At 42.1% G+C, this 23,613-nt stretch overlaps 1 protein-coding gene across 1 annotated transcript in view; it reads left to right on the top strand.

Annotated features, from left to right (window-relative positions):
• Positions 1 to 23,613, top strand: part of Pi4ka (phosphatidylinositol 4-kinase alpha) — a 126,482-nt gene that overhangs the window by 6,333 nt on the left and 96,536 nt on the right. The window contains 4 exon segments of the mRNA XM_021209064.2: positions 10,423 to 10,539; positions 13,419 to 13,512; positions 17,869 to 17,957; positions 22,455 to 22,527. Of these exon segments, the coding sequence (XP_021064723.1) occupies positions 10,423 to 10,539; positions 13,419 to 13,512; positions 17,869 to 17,957; positions 22,455 to 22,527 (373 nt within the window).

Here is a 23,613-nt window from a genome sequence, read left to right as displayed (position 1 = left end):
CTCTCCCCTCTCCCCTCTCCCCTCTTTATCCCTTCCATCCTCCCTCCCTTCCTTCTTTCTTTAACTTCTACACTTCTGGGCGGTTTGCCTGTGTGTATGTGTACTATGTGCATGCCAGGTGCCCTCAGAGGCCAGAAGAGGGCACCGATTCTCCTTGGAACTGGAGTTGCTGGCCAGCACCTAGAAGTTCTCTGCAAAAGCAACCAGTACTCTTTACCAAGTAGCTATCTCTCCAGCCTCTCTCTCTCTCTCTCTTTTCTTTCAGAGAGGTGTTAGGGTACTTGGTACAGGTCACGTTAACCTGCAAAGGCTGAGCTTAGCTCTTGTTAGTGCAGGTGACTCTGACATGACTGGCACCTGAGACACCTTAATAACACACTTTCCCCACATTTGTCCCTCTGTATTCTACAATTATGTTAATTTCCTCTACCCTAATCCCAAGCTATGAGACCACCCTGAGACTGCTCATTATATTTTTTCTCTAATTACTTAAATCACTCATTCAGAGAGCATTTATTGATCTACTACTGTTTTCTGGTATGTGGAAGCCCAAGAAAGTAAGAAACAGTTCTAATTTGGTGATTTGTCTAACTAGCAGCAAGTCAAACTTACTGTTAGTCCCTATCTACTGAGGTACCCTGAGCCTGTCTCTCAGACTACTACCATATTTGGGAACTAACCGTAAGCCTCTTAGACATATGTGCTAGGATATGTCCCAAGTGGTGGGATAACAGGCATGTCCAGCCAGGCTTGGCTTATGCACTGTTAAGGGTGGAACCCTGGGCTTCATTCTTCCTAGGCAAGCAAGTAGTCTACCAACTGAGCCACAACCTCAGCTCAGAACGCTAAAATATTTTAAGAACACTTGATTCCTGTGTGAGCTTTGACTTCTTCCTTTTGAGACTTGGGTCTCAAAAATCTTTACCCCCTGGAATTGGAAATCACCATTAAGAACACTTTCTGTGAAGTTCTGTGGGACTAAGTTCTCCTCAGGCCTCTTGCTTTCTAGGAGAAAGATGAGAGGAGGGATAGATAAGAAATAGGCTTTTCAGGCTGGAGAGATGGCTCAGTTGTTAAGAGTACTGACTGCTCTTCCAGAGGTCCTGAGTTCAATTCCCAGCAACCACATGGTGGCTTACAATTATCTGTAATGGGATCTGATGCCCTCTACTGGTGTGTCTGAAGTCAGTTACAGTGTAATCATAGACATAAAACAAATAAATCTTTAAGAAACGAAGGAAGGAAGGAAGGAAGGAAGGAAGGAAGGAAGGAAGGAAAGAAAGAAAGAAAGAAAGAAAGAAAGAAAGAAAGAAAGAAAGAAAGACTGACTTTTCAGTGTTAGAACCCTCATGGAGGTTAGTTCCCGGCTCCTGTCCTTTTATGTCAGTCAGCCCAGGAACTTGCTCTTGTTTCCTGGTCTCACCTCTCTTCAGAATGTGGCTGAGTTGCCCCTACCAAATTTCTTCCTGGCTCGGCCTGGCCCTGCTTCACTGCTTCCAGGAAGTACAGTGGCCTACTGGTCCATGTCATACTAGTATGGCCTTCTAATTCTGTGTCAGGACTGACAGTCCTGGACAAGCTGCAAAGTTGGCAGCTTTCGTTGCCTTGTATTACTGCCCCTGTCCTCAGGAGGCCTCTTCCAGAGTCCTTTTCCTAGGACCTAGAATGACTTCTGTTTCTTCAATAAGAGTGCCAGTCTTTAGGATCTTAGCTATTGATCTGCTACTTAGTGACACTGACATATTAGGGACAGATAGAACTTTCCCTGGTAGACTATGTGCTTGTTAACTCCAGTCTATAACTGGAGGAATTTATTTATATTTTTATTTTTGTGGTGCTCATACAGCTAGGCAAGGGCCTCTTAAGGGCTAAGTGCAGTCCTGTGCTCCCACACCCAGGTTTGAAGCTGAATTTCAAACTTTGTTAGTGAAGTTCTAAAATAGCTTTTACTCTACTACTGCAGTCTCTACCTAGTGTTCGGAGAACTTAGTACCCTGGGTAACAGGCTCAGTTCTTGTGAACGCTGAGAATTGTTCAGCTCACAGTTCCTTATTCTTTGCCTAACTTCATCTATTTTGCACTCACAAAGACTACAGCAGATTTCTGAGGCTTTATTTCTATTGTGCTTGGTTTTCAGGATTTCTAGCAGTGATAGCCTTCCTGACTGTTTGTTTTTGTCTTTGTATTCAGTGAGACTACCAATATCTGCTTGACTAGTTTGTAGTCAGGAGTGTACTGGCAGAGATCTAGGGCAGTGATAGGGCTCATATTGTTTTCTCCTGTCGGATATTGCAGTCTTGTGCTACTTGTCTAATGTATGAAACAGTGGTTTCCTATATTTACCGTTTTCTTAGGACGAGAGATCCAGGTCTCGTATCTCTTTATAGCTACAGGTAAAAGCTCAAGGATCAGAAGAGATTTGATTTTATGTAGTTTTAGGGTATGAGGAAGAGTCTGTGAATGTGTCTGTCTGTAGGTGTACTTATCCATTTGTCTACCTTTTACAGAAGAAAGCAATGAAGAAGGGTTCGGTAGGTCTAACATTTATTAAGTTATTACATTTCACATTTACTGCGGAAGTCAACTTGCCTGGAGTTGATTCTGTCTCTGTGGGTCCCAGGGACTGAACTCAGGTTGTCAGGCTTGGCAGCAGCTGTTCTTTACACAGTGAACAGCCTTATTTGCCCATCAGGCCACTTAGGTGAGGGAAGGAGCTGCAGTAAAACTGAGTATTCACTGTTGTGCAGCTCCCTGATTAACAGTATTGTCCATGGGAAAGGCTGTGCTGGGACTCATATGTATACATGTCTGTGCCAACCCTCCTGTCAGATACTTGAATGGGACTCAAGAAATTGAGAGTGTGCTGGTTAGGGCTTTCATTGCTGTGATGAAACACTGTAACCAAAAGCAAGTTGGGGAGGAGCTTATTTGTCTTACACTTCCAAGGCACAGTTCACCATCAAAGGAGTTCAGGTCAGGAACTGGAACAGGGCAGGACCCTGGAGGCAGGAGCTGATGCAGAGGCCATGGAGGGTGCTGCTCACTGGCTTGCTTCTTCTGGCTTGCTCAGCCGCCTGCTTTCTTGTAGACCCCAGAATCACTAGCACAGGGATGGCACCACCACAATGGGCTGAGCCCTTCTCATCAATCACTAAGAAAATGCTTTACAGCAAATCATATGGAGGCATCTTCTCAATTGAGGTTCCCTCTTTTCTTTTCTTTTCTTTTTTTTTTTGTATTCATATGCATATATATATATATATATATATATATATATATGTATGACATTTTATTTGTTAAATTCTAGTATATCTTAACCCTGTTCTATATCTTACATTTTAAAGTGTGGCCTAGGGATGTTCTTCAGTGGTAGGGCACCGGTCCAGCATCTGGAAGGCCCTAAGGTTTGACCTCCAGCAATTAAAACATTATGAAGTCTGAGTTGTGACCAGTCAAGTGTTTTCCTCTATTTTAATCAGGTTGGAAGAATTTTCATTTCTCATTTTATTTTTGGTCCAAATCACAAAATTATTTTAGTTCCAATTTATCTAGCAAGAGATCCAAAGCCTGAACACTAAGAGCTTCTTTAGCATGTTAGTTAACAAAGCTGCAAAACAGCCCCTGGCTAATGATGGCATGCATGCCTTTATCTCAGATTTATTAACCTCTTGAATAGATGAACCTTATACAATCTAGTCTTAGGGCCCTCTTTTCAAATAACCCGAGTTTGTATGTCAAGTTGATCTAGATCAGCCAGCACAGGGAAGGAAAGCACTTAAATTATTGTTTCTAAATTTTGACTATTATTAAAGTACATGTAATACTGCCTGTGTGAAATGTAGAAAAGGCATGTTAAATTGCAGAAGAGAATACATTTACCTGTAGATGACCATAAGAACATTAACAGTTTTATTACATTCATTTATTTATATATCACGTATATATTTGTGGACATATGTGTATGTTTTCATGGCATATATGTAGAGGACAAAGGACAATGCTCTAGGGTCAGTTCTTTCCTTCTACCATGTGTGTCCTGAGGTCTTGGATGCACATTGCCAGACTTAGCAGCAAGTGCCCTTACCCATTGAGCCATCTTACCAGCTTCAAGAGAATATTTTTAATAAAATTTCTGTCTTGGACTATGAATATCATGTCACAGTTACTTTGTCTGTCATGATGGTTTAAGACTCTTAGAAAATGTTAGTTCTCAGTACACCTGAGAAAGACAGTTGAAAAAACAAACAGGTTTAGCCAGGGTGGTGGTGGAAACCTCTCATCCCAGTAGGCAGATCTCTGTGAGTTAAAGGCCAGCCTGGTCTACATAGTAAGTTACAGGACAGCTATGAATGCATAGAGCAGTGGCTCTCAACCTTCCTAAGGCTTTAATACACTTCCAATAACCCTTTAATACAGTTCCTCATGTTGTGGTGACCTCCAACCATAAAACTTTTGTTGCTACTTCATAACTATAATTTTGCTACTGTTATGAATTGTAATGCAAATATTCATATTTTTCTATGGCCTTAGGTTACCCCTGTGAACGGGTTATTGGACACCACTCTAGGGGTTTGAACCTATAGGTTAGAACCACTGGCATAGAGAGGCCCTGTCTTTAAAAAAAGGGGGGGGGGTTAGCAATGAAACTCACACCAGTGGTTCTTTAAGCTTAGCTTTTAGTTCCCAGAGAATTGTATCTGAGCAAGGACTCTCCCAGAGGTTTCAAGTAACAAACGTTGTGCTGGAAGCAGTGCTGCTGTTGTAGCTTTCTTTTGACCTACATAGTTTAGCACAGCTTGTTCGGGTTGACTCTCATATGGCTTTTCTGCTCAGTGTCCTGTCGGAGGGCTGCTGACTTCTCCTTGCTTTGGTGTTTCTGTAAAGGATCACCACAAATGCTTATTTATTTTTGATTATTTGTAGGGGAAGGGACCTGGATATGCATGTGAATTCAGTGTAAAGATGCCTCAGAGTGTCAGAGCCCCTGGGACTGGAGTTACAGGCTGCTGTGAGCCACTTATGTCTGTGCTGGGAATCAAAGCTGGGTCATCTGGAAAGCAGCGTGGTCCTTAACTGCTGAGCTGTCTCTCTAGCTCCAACCCCTTAGAGACAGGCTGACCTCAAACTCACGGAGATCCATCTGTCTCTGCTTCCTACAGTGCTAGGATTAAAGACATTTGCCACCGTGCCTGGCCATTGTTTGTTTGTTTGGTTTGGTTTTCCTTTATTTTTAGAAACATTTTATTTAAAGATTTAATTATTTTATGTATATGAGTGTTTTGCCTGCATGTACATAGTTGTGTTATGTGTGGAGTTACAGATAGTTATGGGTGTTGGATGTGTGGACTTAGAGATGGTTATGGGTGATATGTTGTGTGGACTCAACAGATAGTTGTGGTTGCCAGGAACTGAACTCAGGTCCTCTGCAAGAGCAACAAGTGTTGTTAACCACTGAGCCGTCTCCAGTCTCTCTTTCTTTATTTTAATGACAGGCTCTTAGGTAACACAGACTAAATTAGTCTTTCCATCCTCTAAGCCTCAGCCTCCCTCCTGCTGGGATTATAGAGAAGTGCTTGGATTGCAACCTCTCCCTTTTTTGTTATTGTTTTTTCTAACAGGTTCTGTAAACAATCAAGTTTGTTCTTTGACATTTTCATACATGTATATAAACAGCTTGCCTGTTTTTGCACTCAGTAATTTCAGATACTTGTCATCATACTGGTTTCAAAAGTACTAAATAGAGGCCAAGAGATGGCTCAGCAAGTGAAGTCACTTGTTGCCTTATGTCCTGAGTTTTATCCCTGGAACCTACATAAAGTTGGAAAAAGGAGAACTCACTCCACAAAGTTGTCCTCTGGGCATTGTCCACATGTATACTGCACATGTGCCTGTGTAGTCACAGCATAAACACACACACTAATAATAAATACAAAAGCAAGTGGCGAAATTGGGAGAGGGATTAGTGGGTGAATACATGCTGAGTGTGTGCGCTTGTGGGCATGTGTGTGCATGCATGTGTGCCTGTGCACCTCCCCTCCCCTTTCTTCTGCAGTGGTCCCTGAGATATAAGTAGGTACCGTAAATGTTTTTTAGTTCCTAGCTCTCTGAGTTTTTTTTTTTTCTCTCAGCATCTTGCACCGTCATGAATCTTTGTATTTACGTCTGACTGAAGGAAAAGGTTTCCTTGCGGCTGAGTGTAGCCTTTGTCTGTGGGTATAAACAGAGAGATTTAGGGGGTAGTTTGATGCTCTGTCAGTTCAGCTGAGCAGCTATCCTATTAGATCTCCCCTGCTCCCAATGTATATAGAGTCACAAACTCACAACAGCTCTGTATAATGGTTCTTGGTTCACAGAAGTCAGTTAAGGAGGAACTGGGCTCATGAAGTCCTACTATATTGGGTACTACTGATCTATTGACAACCAGCCCACTCTGGGGGAAGGTGAGACACTCTCTGGCCATATACCCACTGGTGAGCCCACCAGGATCTGATGATTAGCTTCAAACTTTTTGACTCTAGACACTGGACAAAACCAAAGGCTAGTAAATAAGGAGAAAGAGATGGAGGGGAAGGGGGGAGTAGAGGGACCACAACACATGGTGTATATGTATGCAAGTGTAAAAGAATAACATTTACTAGTAAAAAGGAGAAAAGCAAAGCCAGCCAGTGAGATGGTTCAGCGGGTAAAGGTGCTTGCAGCAAGCCTCGACCTGAGTTGGATCCTGGCCATCGTCCTAGGGAGGACATATGTAAAGGAGAGAACTAACTCTATGTGCTGCCGTCTGACTTTCACATACACAATTTGGCACAAGAGTACCTGTATACACACACACACACACACACACACACACACACTCACACTAAATGTAATAAAAAAATGTTTATTTTATGTGTATGGATGTCTTGCCTGTATGAAAACCAGTGCACCACATACATACTTGGTGCTCACAGAAGCCAGAAAAGGACCCCCCTGGAATAGAGTTGCAGAGAACTAACTGTAAGCTGCCGCAGGCTAGCTGAGACTTGAACCCAGGTCTCCTGGAAGAACAGCAAGTGCTCTTAACTTCTGAGCCATCTCTCTAGCCCCACGTGATTTTAATTTTTTTTTTTTTTTAGAGAGAGGGAGAAGGTGAGGGAGAGGGAGAAGGAGAGAGGGGCAAGGCTGGGGAGTCTCCTCGTGGGTTACATGTGGGTTATACACTCAGTGGTTTACAATTGCTGTGTAAGCACAAGGAACCCAAGTGAATGCTTAGAACTCATGTAAAGCCGTTCTTGGGATCGCAGTGCTTCTCCGGTCAGATGGGAAGTGGGGACAAGAATCAGGTTCACATGCTCGCCTATCAAGCATGCTACTGAGTTATCTCTCTAGCACCCCTCCCCCTTATTATTAGAGACAAGGTCTCACGGTGTCGCCTCTGCTTGCCTTGAGTTTAGAGGAGTCCTGTCTTGGTCTTTTAAGCCGGGATCACAGGCTTGGCACCATGCCCAGATTTCTGTCCGTTTCATGTTACTTTCCTGCTTTTATGTTATCCAGAGTCTATTTATTGAATTATTATAAAGTATTTTCTGCTTTCTTAGCTTTCTCTACCTTTTTTAAGGAGCAGGTCCTGTTCTGAGTTTCAGTTTCCAGATGGAGAATAACACCAAGGAAACAAAGGAACAAGCAAGCAAAACTCTTTTGAGGGGAAAAAGTTATTATCCTTGCTAGGAAGTATAGCCTTTTGAGTGTTCCATACGTTACAACCAATTTCATGTGTTCCTGTTGTTCTAACAGTTTACCATAATCCTAATGTGGAATAACACTTACATTGTTTACAATCATGTAGATTGATACTCAACACAAGTCTCATTGGAGAGAACAAAGGTGTGTACTTTTCTGGAGACTGTAGGTAACAGTAGATTTCTGAGTTCAAGGCCAGCCTGGTCTACAGAGTGAGTTCCAGGACAGCCAGGGCTATTCAAAGAAACCCTGTCTCAAAAAACAAACAAACAAACAAACAACAACAACAACAAAACCCAAAACCAAAACCAAACTCATTTCCAGATCTTTATGCAGTGGCCATCTAAAACTTAATTCCTTGGTTCATGGTCCGTTCATCTGCAAAAGCATCAATAGTGGGCAGGTTTTCAAATCCCACGTCACTCTGACCTTTCTGCCTCTCCTTTTTAAGGTCCTTTGTAATTACCATGGCCCTACTCACCGTAACCCAGAAGAATTCCGTCTCCATTTCAGTCTGCAGTTTCTCTTGTGCCATGTGCCATGTAATGCGGACACTCACAGGTTCAGGGATTCCATATAGAATCACTGAGCCATTTTTACAGATCTCTGAGTTGCTTATTTATTCCTTTTGGTGTCTTCCCCTTACATTCTAAACTCGTAGGCCCAGTGTTCAGTGCCATTTCTGAATACTCACACCTTTGAGGGGAAATATAATTAAAAGTAGGGTCTTCCAAATCAAGAATACCTGTAAAGGTAATGGAGACAGAAAATTCCCTTTCCCCTCATGATAGGGATTGAACCTAAGACGATGCATGCTAGGCAAGTGCTTGACCACTGAACTACAACCACAGCCCTTTCCTTTTTAATTGATTATGCATTAAACTAGAATGTGAGCTGTATCACAGGTTCGGTGCAAAGAGATTGCAAAGACAAAGAAATCTCACACTTTATGTGGTCATGTAGGTGTAACCTGTGGTATATATGTGTTCCTTAAGTAAGAGGACTTGCCTGGTAATGGGGGTGGGTGGGGTAACTGTCCTTGTTACCTAATTGGCTTTGTCTGGAGCAATCAACAGAATCCTCCTATCTTTATGATACAGAAACTGGAATGCTGTGAGATGGAAAGACAGTTCTAGATCAAAATCTATCCAGTCCTCTAAACATTTGTGTACATTTCAAAGAGAAGAGGAATTACATAGAGCTGCACATTTAATTCATTCATTCATTAATTTGGAGACAGGGTTTCTCTGTATAACTCTGACTGTCCTGAAGCTCACTTTGTAGACCAGGCTAACCTCTAACCCATAGAGTTCCTCCTGCCTCTGCCTCTGGAGTGCTGGGATTAAGGGTTGACTGCACACAGCAAGTTGCAGATTTTCTAAAGTAAATGCTAAAGATGGAGAGAAGCACCCTTGCCCCTTCCCTTTCCCCTTCCCTTTCCCCTTCCCTTGCCCCTTCCCCTGCCCCTTCCCTTGCCCCTTCCCCTGCCCCTTCTCCCTCCCCCCTTCCCTCTTCCCCCTTCCCCCTTCCCCCTTTCCTTCATCCTTCCTTTCCTTTTTCCAGTAGTAGTCTCCTTTGTTGCCAGGCTGGCCTCAGAAGTCCTGCCTTCACTTACCATGTGCTGAAAGTACTGGTATGCGCTCATCAGTGCCCAGCTACTCCTTTATTTTCAACAGGAAGAATTAAATCTCTTCTGTTTTGTACATTATTTAACTGAGATCTCTGATAATATCTCATTTCTTTAGGATGAAAGCTAAGTCTCTCTTTAACCATGTGTATGGGTGTGTGTACATGAATGCTAGAGCCCACACAGACCAGAGGTGTGGGTCCCCTGGAGCTGGAGTTACAGGCAGTTGTGGATCACCTAATATAGGTGCTAGGGAAAGCACATAGGTCCTGCAAGACCAGTATGTGCTCTTAACTGATGAGCCATTTTCCCCATATCTCAGGGCTCTAGCATTTATATACCCTCCGAAAAGTCCCCAGAGTTCCAAATGTCACACAACTGCAAAAACTATCTGTAGCTGGCAAAATCACACCTCTGCTAGAGCATGAGGCAAATCATACTCAGCTGTTGCAGTCAGTCTGCAGCAGCCCCATATCCCCACACCTGAGATCAAAACAAAAACCCATGATATTTCTTTGTTTTTCAAAGAAACTAAAACTCCAGAATTGTCACCATATTATTCTGTGTTCTTTTAAGAGAAATGATTTGCTGGTTCCATGCACTTCTGCAGGGTGTGTTTCTTCTGAATGTGGCTTTCTGTTTTGGGAAGCCATGTGTTTAATTGTTTGTTAGTCTAATTGTATGCTCCTGAGTGTATGTATGTGTACCATGAGCATGCAGGAGTCTGAGGAGGTCAGAAGAGGCATCAAATCCACTGGAACTTCATGGAGTTACTGTTAGTTCTGAGCCACCATGTGTGTGCTGGGAAACCTAACCCAGGTCCTCTGCAAGAGCAGTGAGCACTCTTTACCATTGAGCTGTTTCTCCAACCCTTTGTTTTGTTTTGTCAAAGACTTATTTTTATTATTTTTAAGTGTCTGTATGTATGCATATGTGCAGGTGCCTGCAAAAGCCAAAGGATTCCCCTGGCATCCGAGTTGCAGGCAATCTCAGGGTCTCTGGAAGAGCAGCATGTACTCGTAAGTGCTGAGCCATCTCTTCAGTCCCTTGTGTTTGTCTTAAATCTTATTTTCTAGGTTCAAAAGCTGCTTTGCATGTGCCCAGTAGATTTCCATGGAATCTTCCAACTCGATGAAAGACGGAGAGATGCAGTGATTGCATTGGGCATTTTTCTCATTGAGTCTGATCTTCAGGTAAGCCTTTTTTAAGTTTATAATTTCTATAGTATAAAAGGAGGGAGTAATGAGAATCCACATTTGTATTGCATATATTTACCTAGTACTTAAAGTACTAGAAGTGTGTGATACAACCTAACCAAAGTGCTGAGGGGATGTGCAAGATTCGGTAAATGGAACAGTGGCATTGATCTGAGGAAACTGAATTGTTTGTTTAGAGGAAGGATCTCTTATATAGCCTGATGGCCCAGGTATTAACTGTGTAGCCCAGGTTGCCTTAAACTCACAGGGATCTGCCTGCTTCTGCCTTCCAGGTACTGAGGTTAAAGGTTTTCACATCACCATGCCCAGATAACTTATTGATTCTTTTTTTTTTAAAGATTTATTTATTTATTATTATAAGTATACTGTAGCTGTCTTCAGACGCACCAGAAGAGGGCATCAGGTCTCATTACAGATGGTTGTGAGCCACCATGTGGTTGTTGGGATTTGAACTCAGGACCTCTGGAAGAGCAGTCAGTGCTTTTAATCGCTGAGCCATCTCTCCAGCCCCCATTATTGATTCTTTAAAATAAATAGTAAAATTTTTTAACTATCTTAAAATTTAGGGGTAATAATAATATAAAATTATTTTGTGGCCTAATTAGTATTTTACAAAGTAACTTGTTTTTTATAGCAGGTAAAATGTTCATTAGGTATAGTTCATCAGTCATATAAGACCATCTTTATCAAAACTTGATAGAAATAAAATTTGAGTGCATATTAATAGTATTTTGATAGGGATTAAACCCCAGCCTTGTTACTACAATGGAAAATAGTACACTGTTGTTTCTTCTTCATTTTTTTATAATTGTCAAAACTAATTGAAGCAAATTCTTTTTTTTTAATGTTTAAAAAATTATTTATTTTATCTATATGAGCACACTGTAGCTGTCTTCAGACACACCAGAAGAGAGCATCAGATCTCATAACAGATGGTTATGAGCCATCATGTGGTTGCTAGGTATTGAACTCAGGACCTCTGGAAGATAGTAGGTGCTCTAACCACTGAGCCATCTCTCGAGCACCTTGAAGCAAATTCTTGATCATTGGATATCAATCCTAATTCAATTATATGTTGTTTATCATTTGTAGATACTAATTTTGAATTCTAAGTTTAATTGTTCGGTTAGGAAAAGAATGTTATATACTTGAATATTCATCTAAAACCACTAGCCTGCACTTCCTAGAAATTATACTCAATAAGCATTTTTGTTATTATTTATTTTGTTGTATGAAATAGTCTTGTTGTATATTCCTGGCTTTGTTTGTTTGTAAAGACTGCCCAGAACTAGTTGTGTAGACCAGGCTGAACTCGGTAAGGTTGTCCTGCCATTGTTTCTCCTCTGCTGGGGTTTCAGGCCTGTCCACACACCCTGTTTTATATTTTGACCTTTTATATGTGACCTTTTCCACAGCGTTTGTCTCTGCACTCTGGGCCTTGCACATGCCAGGCAGGCCTGTACCACTCAGTTGTACCCTCAGCCATTCTAGTTTTGATTTGCCCATAAATATCTTTGATATATGCATTGCTTGACAGTTCCTTGTAAATCCCAAACATGTACTTGACTTTTTAAAAATGGCAAGGAAGAAAAAAAGTACAAACTATGTTTCTTACAATTTGGGTTCTACGTAAGGAGTGACGAGGGTCTGGGGTTAGATGGCACATGACAGTTTCGCTGTGCTGCCTCCCCCCCCCCCCCGTACACTCATGGGTACAGATGGACCCAGAGAAGGCAGAGATAAGACCATGTCTCTTACCTTGTTCACTCTAGTCCGCATTGCTTGACTCTGTCCAGGATGCACAGGCCACCTTCATGGCTCTTCTGAGCTGACATAGCAACCGCTGCGCCCCGAGCAGTGGAGGTGTTTTCTCCCTGAGTGCTACTAAGGCCGCTGCATTATGCAGGGAAGAGCTGTGGTTCCTCTGCGGGCAGGCAGTGCAGCCCTTTGGGGTTGTGTGCCCGTGACCCAGGACAGAGGTTCTAGCCACTACCTTCTATCGTTTTCAGATTGTTTCCTTTGTGCTTATAAATCTGCATTTAGACCAAGTTTAGAATAATTACTATCTCTAGTTTATTGGGCATCAAATGGAGATGCTTGAAAGCTGGGTGGTAGTTCACACCTGTAATCCTGTACTTGGGAGCAGAGTAAATCTTATTCTCTTAGTTGAAGCTCAGCCTGGTCTATCTATACAGCATTCTAGGCCATCCAGGGCTACATAGTGACACCCTGTCTCAGAAAATACAAAAATATAATGAATGAATGAATGAATGAATGAATGAGAGAGAGAGAGAGAGAGAGAGAGAGAGAGAGAGAGAGAGAGAGAGAGAGAGAGAGTTAGTTTTAGGAGGAAAGCCGTTTCTTTCTTTGGGTGCTATTAGCCATTAGAGTCTGATGCTCGGCTTTCAAGGACTAAGAGGAAACACAAAGCACACAGTTTAGCAGCAGTAGAGGAAGAGGACACGGAGTGAGAAGAGAAAGAGAGGAAATGTCAAGTCCAGAAGCTTGTGGCTGTGAGTGACCCTTTGGTCCCAAGAATTTTGTCTTAGGATCCACAGGTGTTTTGGGAGATCTGTACCCCTGTCATTGACAGTAGACTTAAGTACTTGCTTGCAAGTACCTTCTAGAGAGGCCCTCACTTGGGCCTGTCACTCAGAGAAGCCCACTAGGCTGCACACCCCACACTGCAGGGAGGAGACTGTGTGATGTCTTCTGGACTGTGATGCATGTGAATGGCTGGGTGCTTTACATTTTTCCTGGAGAATCTGAGATTATTAGATATGGCTCACTTAATCTATGTGAGAAAACTGGTTAGTCACTTATTAAATATAATTTTTTGTTTGTTTTTTTTTTAGCACAAAGATTGTGTTGTTCCTTATCTTCTTCGACTTCTCAAGGGTCTTCCAAAAGTATATTGGGTAGAAGAGAGCACAGCTCGGAAAGGCAGAGGTAATTTTGTGTGATATTTATCTTGAATGAAAAAAAAAAAAGGAAAAGAGGCAGACTAACTTGGAAATTAGACAGCTTTTAGCTGGTCTCAGAAGATGTGGAACAACTTAATTGCCAACAGCAACATGACTGACCTTACTCACTGCTGTCTAGAACCCATGGGCAAAGGGAGAAGGATACACAGCCTGCAGCTTCCCATTGAGTCTCCTGGGAATGAGCAAATTCTTTTCAGACCTTCAGAAACTTTTATTCTTATGTGTCACTGACTGCATTGGACCATCTGCATCTGTCTATTCTAAAACCAACCATTTTGCCCCAGAGCTAATAGATTCACTTCTAGAGAAAGGTCAGTTCTCCATTTTCCAATCTTGCTGATTCAAAGGGTGAGATGAACTTGGGGACACAACCATAACTGTTCACTAGAAATAGTTTTATCATTTTTGTTGCTGTTAACCTTCAGCTAAATTCCTACTTTAAAAAGATTATGCCCAGCATGGCTCACACCTTTTATCCCAGCACTTGGGAGAGACACAGGCAAGTGGATCTTTGTGAGTTTGAGGTTAGCCTCATCTATAAAGCAAGTTCTAAGACAGCCAGTAACAACAAAACATTATATTAATTGATTTTGTGTGCCACAGTGTGCATCTGGAGATCAGAGGTCTACTTTAAGGAATTGATTCTTTCTTTCTACCATATAGGTACCAGGGGTTAAACTCAGGTTGTTTGGTGGAAAATGCTTTACCTACTGAACTATCACCCTGGCCTTCAGTTGAACTTCGGCACATTTTGAAACAGAATGAATTCAAGCTGGGTATCCTGGACAGTCAGGGTTACACAGAGAAACTCTAGTCTCACAAGAAAAACCTAAAGAAACAAACCAAAAACAAACCAAAAAATACAAACAAAAAAGGCAAAGAAAAGAAATGGAATAAATTCATATGGATTTTAAAAATATTTTTATTCTTTCTTTCTATCTATCTATCTATCTATCTATCTATCTATCTATCTATCTATCTATCTATCTTTCTTTCTATCTATCTATCTATCTATCTATCTATCTATCTATCTATCTATCTATCTTTCTTTCTTTCTTTCTTTCTTTCTATCTATCTATCTATCTATCTATCTATCTTTCTTTCTATCTATCTATCTATCTATCTATCTTTCTTTCTATCTATCTATCTATCTATCTATCTATCTCTATTCACCCACCCACCTACCTACCTGGAATTTTTTGAGACAGGGTTTCTCTGTGTGGTCCTGGCTGCCTTGGAACTAGCTCTGTAGACCAGGCTGGCCTCAAACTCAGAGATCTGCCTGCCTCTGCCTCCCATGTGCTGGAATTAAAGGCGTGCGCTAACATAGTGCTTGGGCACATTTTTTTAACCTGGTATTTTATTTTGGATTTTTGGGGCTAGAGGTATCAAAGAGAAAGTCACAGTCTTGTCCCACATTCTCTCTGCTGCCTCCTTCACATACTTCTCCTTCTTCCTTGTCCTCCCTCCCTCTTCCCTCCGCCTCCCTTCTTTTCTTCCTTCCTTTCCATCTGTCTTTTAGCTACAACACTGATGTTTGTGTCCTGATACCCTGAAGCTCCCACTAAGCTTGGAACATCTCTAGTATTTTAGGATTCCCATAAAACTGAAGTTCTTTGGAATTTAGTTCTGTGGCACTTTATATAAAACCTTTGGGTGTATCCTGACAGGTTGGTAATGACATTTTTTTTTTTCTGCAGTAGGGATGTTGCCCTAACTTGTTAAAGGGCTCACTCTGCCAAAGATATTTTGCTGTTGTCATAAACATCCCTGATTGTGTCCATACACCTCTTGACCTGTAGATTTTTAGCCCTTTAAGTTACCAGCCATGCCTAAAACTGGATCCTCAATTATGAGTATTTCCACAGTTCAAAGGATCATATTGAATAGAAATTTGTATCTATAACTGTTACCTAGTTTGAGAAGTGCAGTCTCAGAATCTATTGATTTTCCCTTCCTTTTTCATTTTAATTTTTAGTTATGTATGGTGGGATATGTCTGTGTGGTATGTACCTGAGAGTGCAGTGCCCTCAGAGTTACAAGAGCTCCTGGAGCTGGAAATATGATGTTGTGAGCTTGGTCATTGCTTGGTCCTCTCCAAAAGCAGGATGCAGTTTTAATTGCTGAGTCATCTCTCTAGGCCCAGTTTCTTTTGAGACCCAACAACCATCATATACATGTAATATAGGAACAATAAATAAAACTTTTAAAGATCACTTTTATATATACAGATTTACATTAGAATGAAAATTTGACATTTGAAATATAGTTAGAAATATATAAATTTATAGGCTCTGTGTGTGAACTGAATTTAGAGCCTCATACATGCTAATTATATGCTTCACCACTGAGTGTGTGTGCATGTGTGGGAGCTTGGGGGGGTAATGTGGAGTGGGGAAGGTATTTGGGGGTTTATAGGGAGTGGGAGGATGTCTGTGTATGTCCAAGTGTGTCTGTGTATTGATAAAATGGCTCTGATCATCTTGGAACTCAACAAGAAGACTTGGCTAGCTATCTTGCTAGCAAACTGCAGGGATCCTTCTGTTTGTTTTCTCTGCCTCAATGGCACTGGAATTATGTGTGCTGCCATGCTGGCTTTTCATGTAGTTACTAGGGATCAAACTTGGGTCATCATGCTTGGTACAGTCTTACTGACCCGTGTTCCAAGCTGCTGCCTTCCTCTTTTATTTTTTTGGTAGTATAACTCATGCTGCTAAAATCTACAGCAGTAATTCCCAAAGTGTGTAATCTAAATTGTAGTAAACCCTAAAATGATTCTGATGCACACAGGTTTCATAGATACCTGGGTGACATTTTAAAATTCTAGTAGAATTCTAATAATCTTCCATATACTGTATACTGCCATAATCTGAGAATATATCCATGAAAAAGTGAGTATTTGTATGTCTTTGACTCAGTTTAAGAGTGATCACATTGTTCATGATAGCACATGATAAGCATGATTGAAACCATGGTGGGAGTTCTAACATTTGAAGGTATACCTGACAGAAAGGCTGCATATGCATCATGTTTGCTGTTTTAGCTAAGGTACTCCTTCCAGCCTATTTGCTTTGAAGAATTTCCCTGCTGTTAGGCTTAGTTTGAGAAGGACTTAAAATTTTATGGGCATGCTGACGGTATGTGGTTCTGTAGTCAAGTGTGTAGTTCCAGCTCTGAGACTGGGTCAATCTCTAACACAATATGAATGTGTGCTCATGTATGCTTCATTCTGCTAAAGGTGATATGAGTATGTATTTGATGGTTAATATTCATGAGCCATTGCTTACACTCTATTTAGTTTTATCTCTTGGGTTGCAGATATAGCTCATTTGTTAGAATGTTTGCCATCAACATTCTTGAGGTCCTGGATTTTATCTCCAGCACCACATGAACTAGGCATCAAACTAATAATCTATTACCAATAATCTCATTATCAAATTTGTAATCCCAGCAAATACTTAGGAGATAGAGGCAGGAAGACCTACAAGTTCAAGGTTGGGCTAGGGAGGTGGCCACACAAGCCTGATACCCGGAGTTCAGACCATAGAACCAGTGTAAAAGCTGGATTTGGTCAGTCGGGCCACAGAAATCTTAGCACTCCTACAGCAGGGTAGGAGGTGGGGACAGGAGAATCCTGTGAAAGCTTACAGGCCAGGTCAGCTGGAAAATGCAGCTCAACACAAAAGAAAAATACTTTAAACAAGGTGGAAAAGAACCACACATGAGAGTATATGTGAACCTCCAAAGGAATGCTCTGGCACGTTCTTCCTTACACACATTCCACAGAACTCAAGAGTTGGGGTCATATTCAGTTACTATGACTTCAGTCCCTGGGATTCGCATGAAGGAAGGAAAGATCTGACCATTTTGATTGAAGAGAAGAAGTCCTCTGACTTCTACACACATGCCATGTCACTCACACACACACACACACACACACACACACACACACACACACACACACACACACACACACAGTGCAGTTTAAAAAACGGAAAATTCATGCAAGAGTCTATGATAAGTGGATAGAACCGAGTCTCAGCAAACTAAGCCCTTCCCTTCTTTTTACTATTTTTCTTGCTGTGTGTTCTCTTTTGGTGGGTGGGGTCCAGCCAGCCCTCAGATTCCCTATGTGGTGAGAATAACTCTGAACTCCTGACCTGTCTGTCTGTGCTGCCCAAGTGTTGGGATTACGAGCTTGAGCTACCACATGTGCTTTCTTAACTCCTGTAAGCTGGTCCTTAGACAGGCTGTGTGAGGAAAGGAGTGTGCAGAATCAGGCGGCCAGTGTCTCCTCTCATCCATACCTCATGTCTTCCAGGTAACCTCCCAGTGGCAGAGAGCTTCAGCTTCTGCCTGGTGACCTTGCTGTCTGATGTGGCTTGCAGGGACCCCTCACTTAGGGATGAGGTAAGCATCTGGTACTGGTGTGTGGATATTAATTGGAAGAACATATGGTTTTACATGTATATGTGTTGTTACACACAAATCTATACACATGCAGAAGCCATTGGACATTGGGTGTTTTCCTCTTGAGCTTTTCTCTCTTGTGCATAAAAATCCCATCTGTATGTAAGTATGTATGTATGTATATATGTATTTATATACTCATGCATTTATTAATTCTGGGGGCTTAACCCAAGGCCTGTACTTCTTTAGCAAGCACTTTACCACCAAGCCAAATCTTCACACCTTTCCACTTTTTTGAAGCAGGGTCTCTCACTGAACCTGAAGCTCACTATTTGAGCTAGCCTAGCCAGCCATCAAGTGCCAGCGATCACCTGTCTGCACATCCTAAAGCTGCTGTTATAGGCAGTGCACACACAGCATCCCCAGCATTTACGTGGGTGCTGGCAATTTCAACTCCTATCTTCCTGCTTTCACAGAACGCACTTTTACCCACTCTGTCATCTCCCTAACCCCTTTGCTTGATGCTGTTGATAGCAGTACTTCTCAGCTGTGATACTTTCAGGTATTTTTCAGGATCCGAGAGTCTGACCTCATTCAGCATGCCATGTGTAAGACCAGCCTGGTCTGCAGAGCTCATTCCAGGACAGCCAAGGCCACACAAAAAAGCACTATCTTAAAAAACAAAAAAAAGGGGGGGGGTGGGGAACAATGGTGGATGATTCCCAGTGTCACCCTCAGGTCTCCACAGGGAAGTGCACACGCGTGTGCCCAGAGGTACACAGAGAAAGAAGTGCACACGCGTGTGCCCAGAGGTACACAGAGAAAGGGAAGTGCACATGCATGTGCCCAGGGGTACACAGAGAAAGGGAAGTGCACACGCGTGTGCCCAGAGGTACATAGAGAAAGGCAGAGGTGCTCCTCCAGGTTCTAACTGAAGCTGCTCATACAAGATAATGTTTTCATTTCTTCTTGTGTGTATGGGTATGATGTGCATTCATGTGTGGGCATTCTTGTCACTGAGGAGGCAGAGATAGCAGGCTCCCTGGAGATTACCTGCCATCTATCCTTGGTGAATTGCTGAGTTCTAGGTTCAGTAAAAGACTGTCTCAAAAAATAAGATGGAGAACAATAAAAGAGAATAGTTGACCAGGCCTTCACACACATACACATATACCTGCACATACACTAAAATGACAATGTGTGTCCACACACTTTCCTGACACAAAACAAAACAAAACTCAAAAGGCTTGGAGAAGTGTCTAACTAGATAGAACTAGATAGAACTTTCCATATAAGCCTGATGACTTGAGTGTGGTTGCAGGGTCTGTGGTGGAAAGAGAGAAACAACTCCCGAAACTGTGCGCTGACCTCTGCCTGTATGCCATGGCACACATGTGCCTACACTCACACTCACCATAATATGCATACATAAAAAATGTCCATGCACATACACACTAGAGAATAAAAAAATAAATATCTTAAGGAGTAAAATGGCTTTAGAGACAGCTTAGTCAGGATATCAGCCTTTACCCAGAAGATGTTCCAACTGGTAATAAGGACACATGCTCCACTATGTTCATAGCAGCCTTATGCATAATAGCCAGAAGCTGGAAAGAACCCAGATGTCCCTCAAAAGAGGAATGGATACAGAAAATGTACATTTACACAGTGGAGTACGACTCAGCTATTAAAAACAATAAATTTATAAAATTATTAGGCAAATGGATGGATCTGGAGGATATCATCCTGAGTGAGGTAACCCAATCACAAAAGAACTCACATGATATGCACTCACTGATAAGTGGATATTAGCCCAGAAACTTAGAATACCCAAGANNCAATTTNCAAAACACATGAAACTCAANAANAAGGAAGACNAAAGTGTNGATACTTNGTTCCTNCTTAGAATGGGGAACAAAATACCCATGGAGGGAGTTACAGAGACAAAGTTTGGAGCTGAGACGGAAGGAAGGACCATCCAGAGACTGCCCCACCCAGGGATCCACCCCATAAACAACTACCAAACCCATTCACTAGGCAGATGCCAACAAGAGCCTGCTGACAGGAAGCTGATATAGCTGTCTCCTGCGAGGCTCTGCCAGTGCCTGGCAAATACAGAAGTGGATGCTCACAGTCATCCATTGGATGGAGCACAAGGTCCCCAATGAAGGAGCCAGAGAAATACCCAGGGAGCTGAAGGGGACTGAAGCCCCATAGAAGGAGCATCAATATGAACTAACCAGTACCCTCAGAGCTCCTTGGAACTATACCACCAATCAAAGAAAACACATGGTGGAACTTGTGGCTCTAGCTATACATGTAACAGAGGATGGCCTAGTCAGTGGGAGGAGAGACCCTATGTCCTGTGAAGGTTCAATGCTCCAGTAGGGGACTGCCAGGACCAGAATGGGAGTGGGTGGGTTGGGGAGCAGAGGGAGGGAGGAGGGGATAGGGTATTTTCAGAGGGAAAACTAGGAAAGGGGATAACATTTGAAATGTAAATAAAGAAAATATCTAATAAAAAAAAGATATCAGCCTTGTCTAGTCAGTGAGCACCAGATTCTAGGGGAAGCTGTCTTCAAAAAACAAAATGGGAGCAGGACAGTGGTGACCCACACCTTTAATCCCAGTACTTGGAAGGCAGAAGCAGGTGATGTCAGAGTTTGAGGCCAGCCTGGTCACAGAGTGAGTTCCAGACAGCCAGTGCTACACAAAGAAACCCTGCCTCAAAAACAAAACAAACAAACAAATACAGCAGGCTTCTTATCTATTTCATCATAGAGACACCAGAGGTCCATAGGAGTCATGTCACCTTGCCTGTGCTGACCACTACAAGTTAGGCCTTACAGACATTGCTTTGTCTATAGTCTGTGGTGATTTGAATTGGAATGGCCCCATAGTCTCATATTTGAATGCTTAGTCATCAAAAGTTGCACTATTGAAGGATTAAGAAATGTGGCCTTGTTGGAAGAAGTGTGTCACTAGAAGTGAGATTTAAGGTTTCGAAAAGCCTTGCCTAGCCCTTCTCTCTCTGCCTGTGAATGTAGCTCTCAACTATGCTAGAACCATGTCTGCCATGCCTGCTGCCTTGGTATTAATGAACTGAGTCTCTGAAACTGTAAGCTAGCCCCAATTTAATGCTTTCTCTTATATGAGTTGCTGTGGCCCTGGTGTCTCTTCCCAGCAAGAGTGAAGAGACATTACATGCCTGTTATATTAAGTACGATCATCTTGTCTTTAGTAATTCAGTGCCCTCTCACCATTTTGCATCTTACAGGATGTAAGGGGAGGCATGTCTTCTGGGATTTTCCATTGTGGAGGATTAGATTTACACAGTGAACCTACTCTAGCATTTCCCTGGGCCTTCAATTCCCTTCATCAACACTAAGCCAAGGGATATCAGGCACATCCAGCTCCTTTTCAGTAGGCCATCTTGACAAATGCTTCAGTCAACCATTCAGACAGACTCTTGACTATGTTTTTTTAAAGCTGTGAAACTTCCGTCTTAAACCTAGAGTCTCCACTCAGAGAGCACATATTAATAAACTCAGTCTGATCTAGTTTTATGTTTCTTCCTCTATTATCCCACACTCTGAAAGTGCATTGTCATACATATTCCTTATTAGAGAAGGGAGAGATCTAGAATAGAGTACGGCAAGAGAGAGTTAGAGAGTGAGAGAGTACTGTGTTCATCCAGGACTGTCTGTGAGAGAGAGGACAAAGCATCATGAGAATAGGAGATTCTCAGAGAATGAGTACCTGGGGCAGGTGGTGTGCTGTGTGGTGGACAAGGGGAGGGACCCTTGAGCTGTAGGGAACTTAGGCTAGAAGAGGAGGACATCAGCATTGTCTTGTCTGGTATCTTCTTCACTGATGGTTTAGCAGATAATGAAGGATTAATTTCCTCAGTTAAAGTCAGAAAAGCCAATAGTTCGGGGGATGAAGTGGGAGAACATCTTCTGCTGAGGGAGGAGAGACTGTTTCCTCAGGTGAGATAAACCCTTGAGAATCTGAGGGTTCAAAGTTCTCATCAAGAATCTGAAGTGTTTATAAAAATAAATAATGGCCCATACAGAGACAGAGAAGTCTAGACTCTGATGAATGTGGGGTTTTTCTGCATGAGTTCTGCATTCCTGGAATATTCTTATGTGTGTTCTGAGTCCCACACTTCCAAGTAAGATGTAGAAAATTATTCTGTTGTACAGTGGTAAGTAGACAACATAGTATCATGAAGATTATGATCCTACGGAGTAAAACCGAAAAGAACTAAGCCCTTTCATCGGGATCTATCACCTGTTAGTGAAAGTGAAGGAAGAGCGGCCAAGCAGCAGATACAAACCCAGGAAGGCAGCACGGTCAGAACCTGAAGGGTCTGTTCCTGATGGCAGCAATAGAACAGCTATTGTGGGGGATGTCTAAAGCTCCTTCACATTTTGACTGAACTTTGAAGTACCTAGTTTTGGTAACAGGTTTGTTTTGTGTCCTTGATTGTTACAGATTTTAGAGGCAATTTTGCAGGTTTTACATGTCCTTTTGGGAATGTGCCAGGCCTTGGAGATTCAAGAAAAAGGTATGATTACAAATCTTCAAGACTATGTTATTTTCAATTTTTAAAATTTTATTTTTTGTATGCCCTATATGTGTGTGTGTGTGTGTGTGTGTGTGTGTGTGTGTGTGCGTGCGCACGCATGCGTGCACACATATACACATGGGTATAAGAATAGCTAACTTTTGGGAGTCAATTCTCTCCTATCATAGGATCCAGGAATCCAACTCAGTTCATTGGATTGAGTCATCTGGTTGACCTTCAAGGCTATTTTGTTTGTTTGTTTCTCCTTTTCCTTTTCTGTATCTATTGTTTTCTGTTTCTTTGTTTTGTTTTTTCTACTTTCTGTATACCTGGTGGGTAGAAACTTTTCTGTTGGGTTATGTTTGTTGTATGCTGGTATACTGAGAGGCCACATGGGGTTATGAGCACAGTTCTGCTTATTAATGCCAGGTATCAGGTATCTTTGACCAGTGAGCCTCAGTTTTTGTCAGGTATAATATAAGGGTGGCTTAGCTGACTTTTATAGGTCACTTTCCTATAGTGTAAATAGGGCAATGAATGTAATCTTTGGTGGTCATAGTTCCAAAACAGAACCCAACTATATTACTGTTTGGGATGTTCCATGTTTCCAGACCTCTCAAGGAAAGCAAATGTGATAGAGATACAATATGACAATTCAGGTTGTGGTGGTTTGAATATACTTGGTCTAGGGAGGCACACTATTAGGAAGTGTGGCCTTGTTAGAGTAGCTGTGACCTTGATACAGTAGGTGTGTCACTGTGGGGGTGGGCCTTATGACCCTCATCCTAGCTGCCTGGAGGCCAGTCTTCTGTTTGCCTTCGGTACAAGATGTAGAACCCTCAGCTCCTCCTACACCATGCCTGCCTGAATGCTGCCATGCTCCCTGCCTTGATGATAATGGACTGAACCTGTAAGCCAGTCCCAGTTAAATGTTCTTTATAAGAGTTGCCTTGGTCATGGTGTCTGCTCACAGCAGAAAACCCTAAGATACTAGTATTATTATCAAGGGATAACTAATGGCATTTTTTTTTTTTTTTTTTTTTTTTTTTTTTGTTTTTTTTGAGACAGGGTTTCTCTGTGTAGCCT

Source organism: Mus pahari, chromosome 12 (assembly GCF_900095145.1).
Source record: "Mus pahari chromosome 12, PAHARI_EIJ_v1.1, whole genome shotgun sequence".
Lineage (NCBI taxonomy): Eukaryota > Metazoa > Chordata > Mammalia > Rodentia > Muridae > Mus > Mus pahari.
Note: the sequence above shows the minus strand (reverse complement) of the source record. Positions and strands in the feature narration are given on the sequence as shown.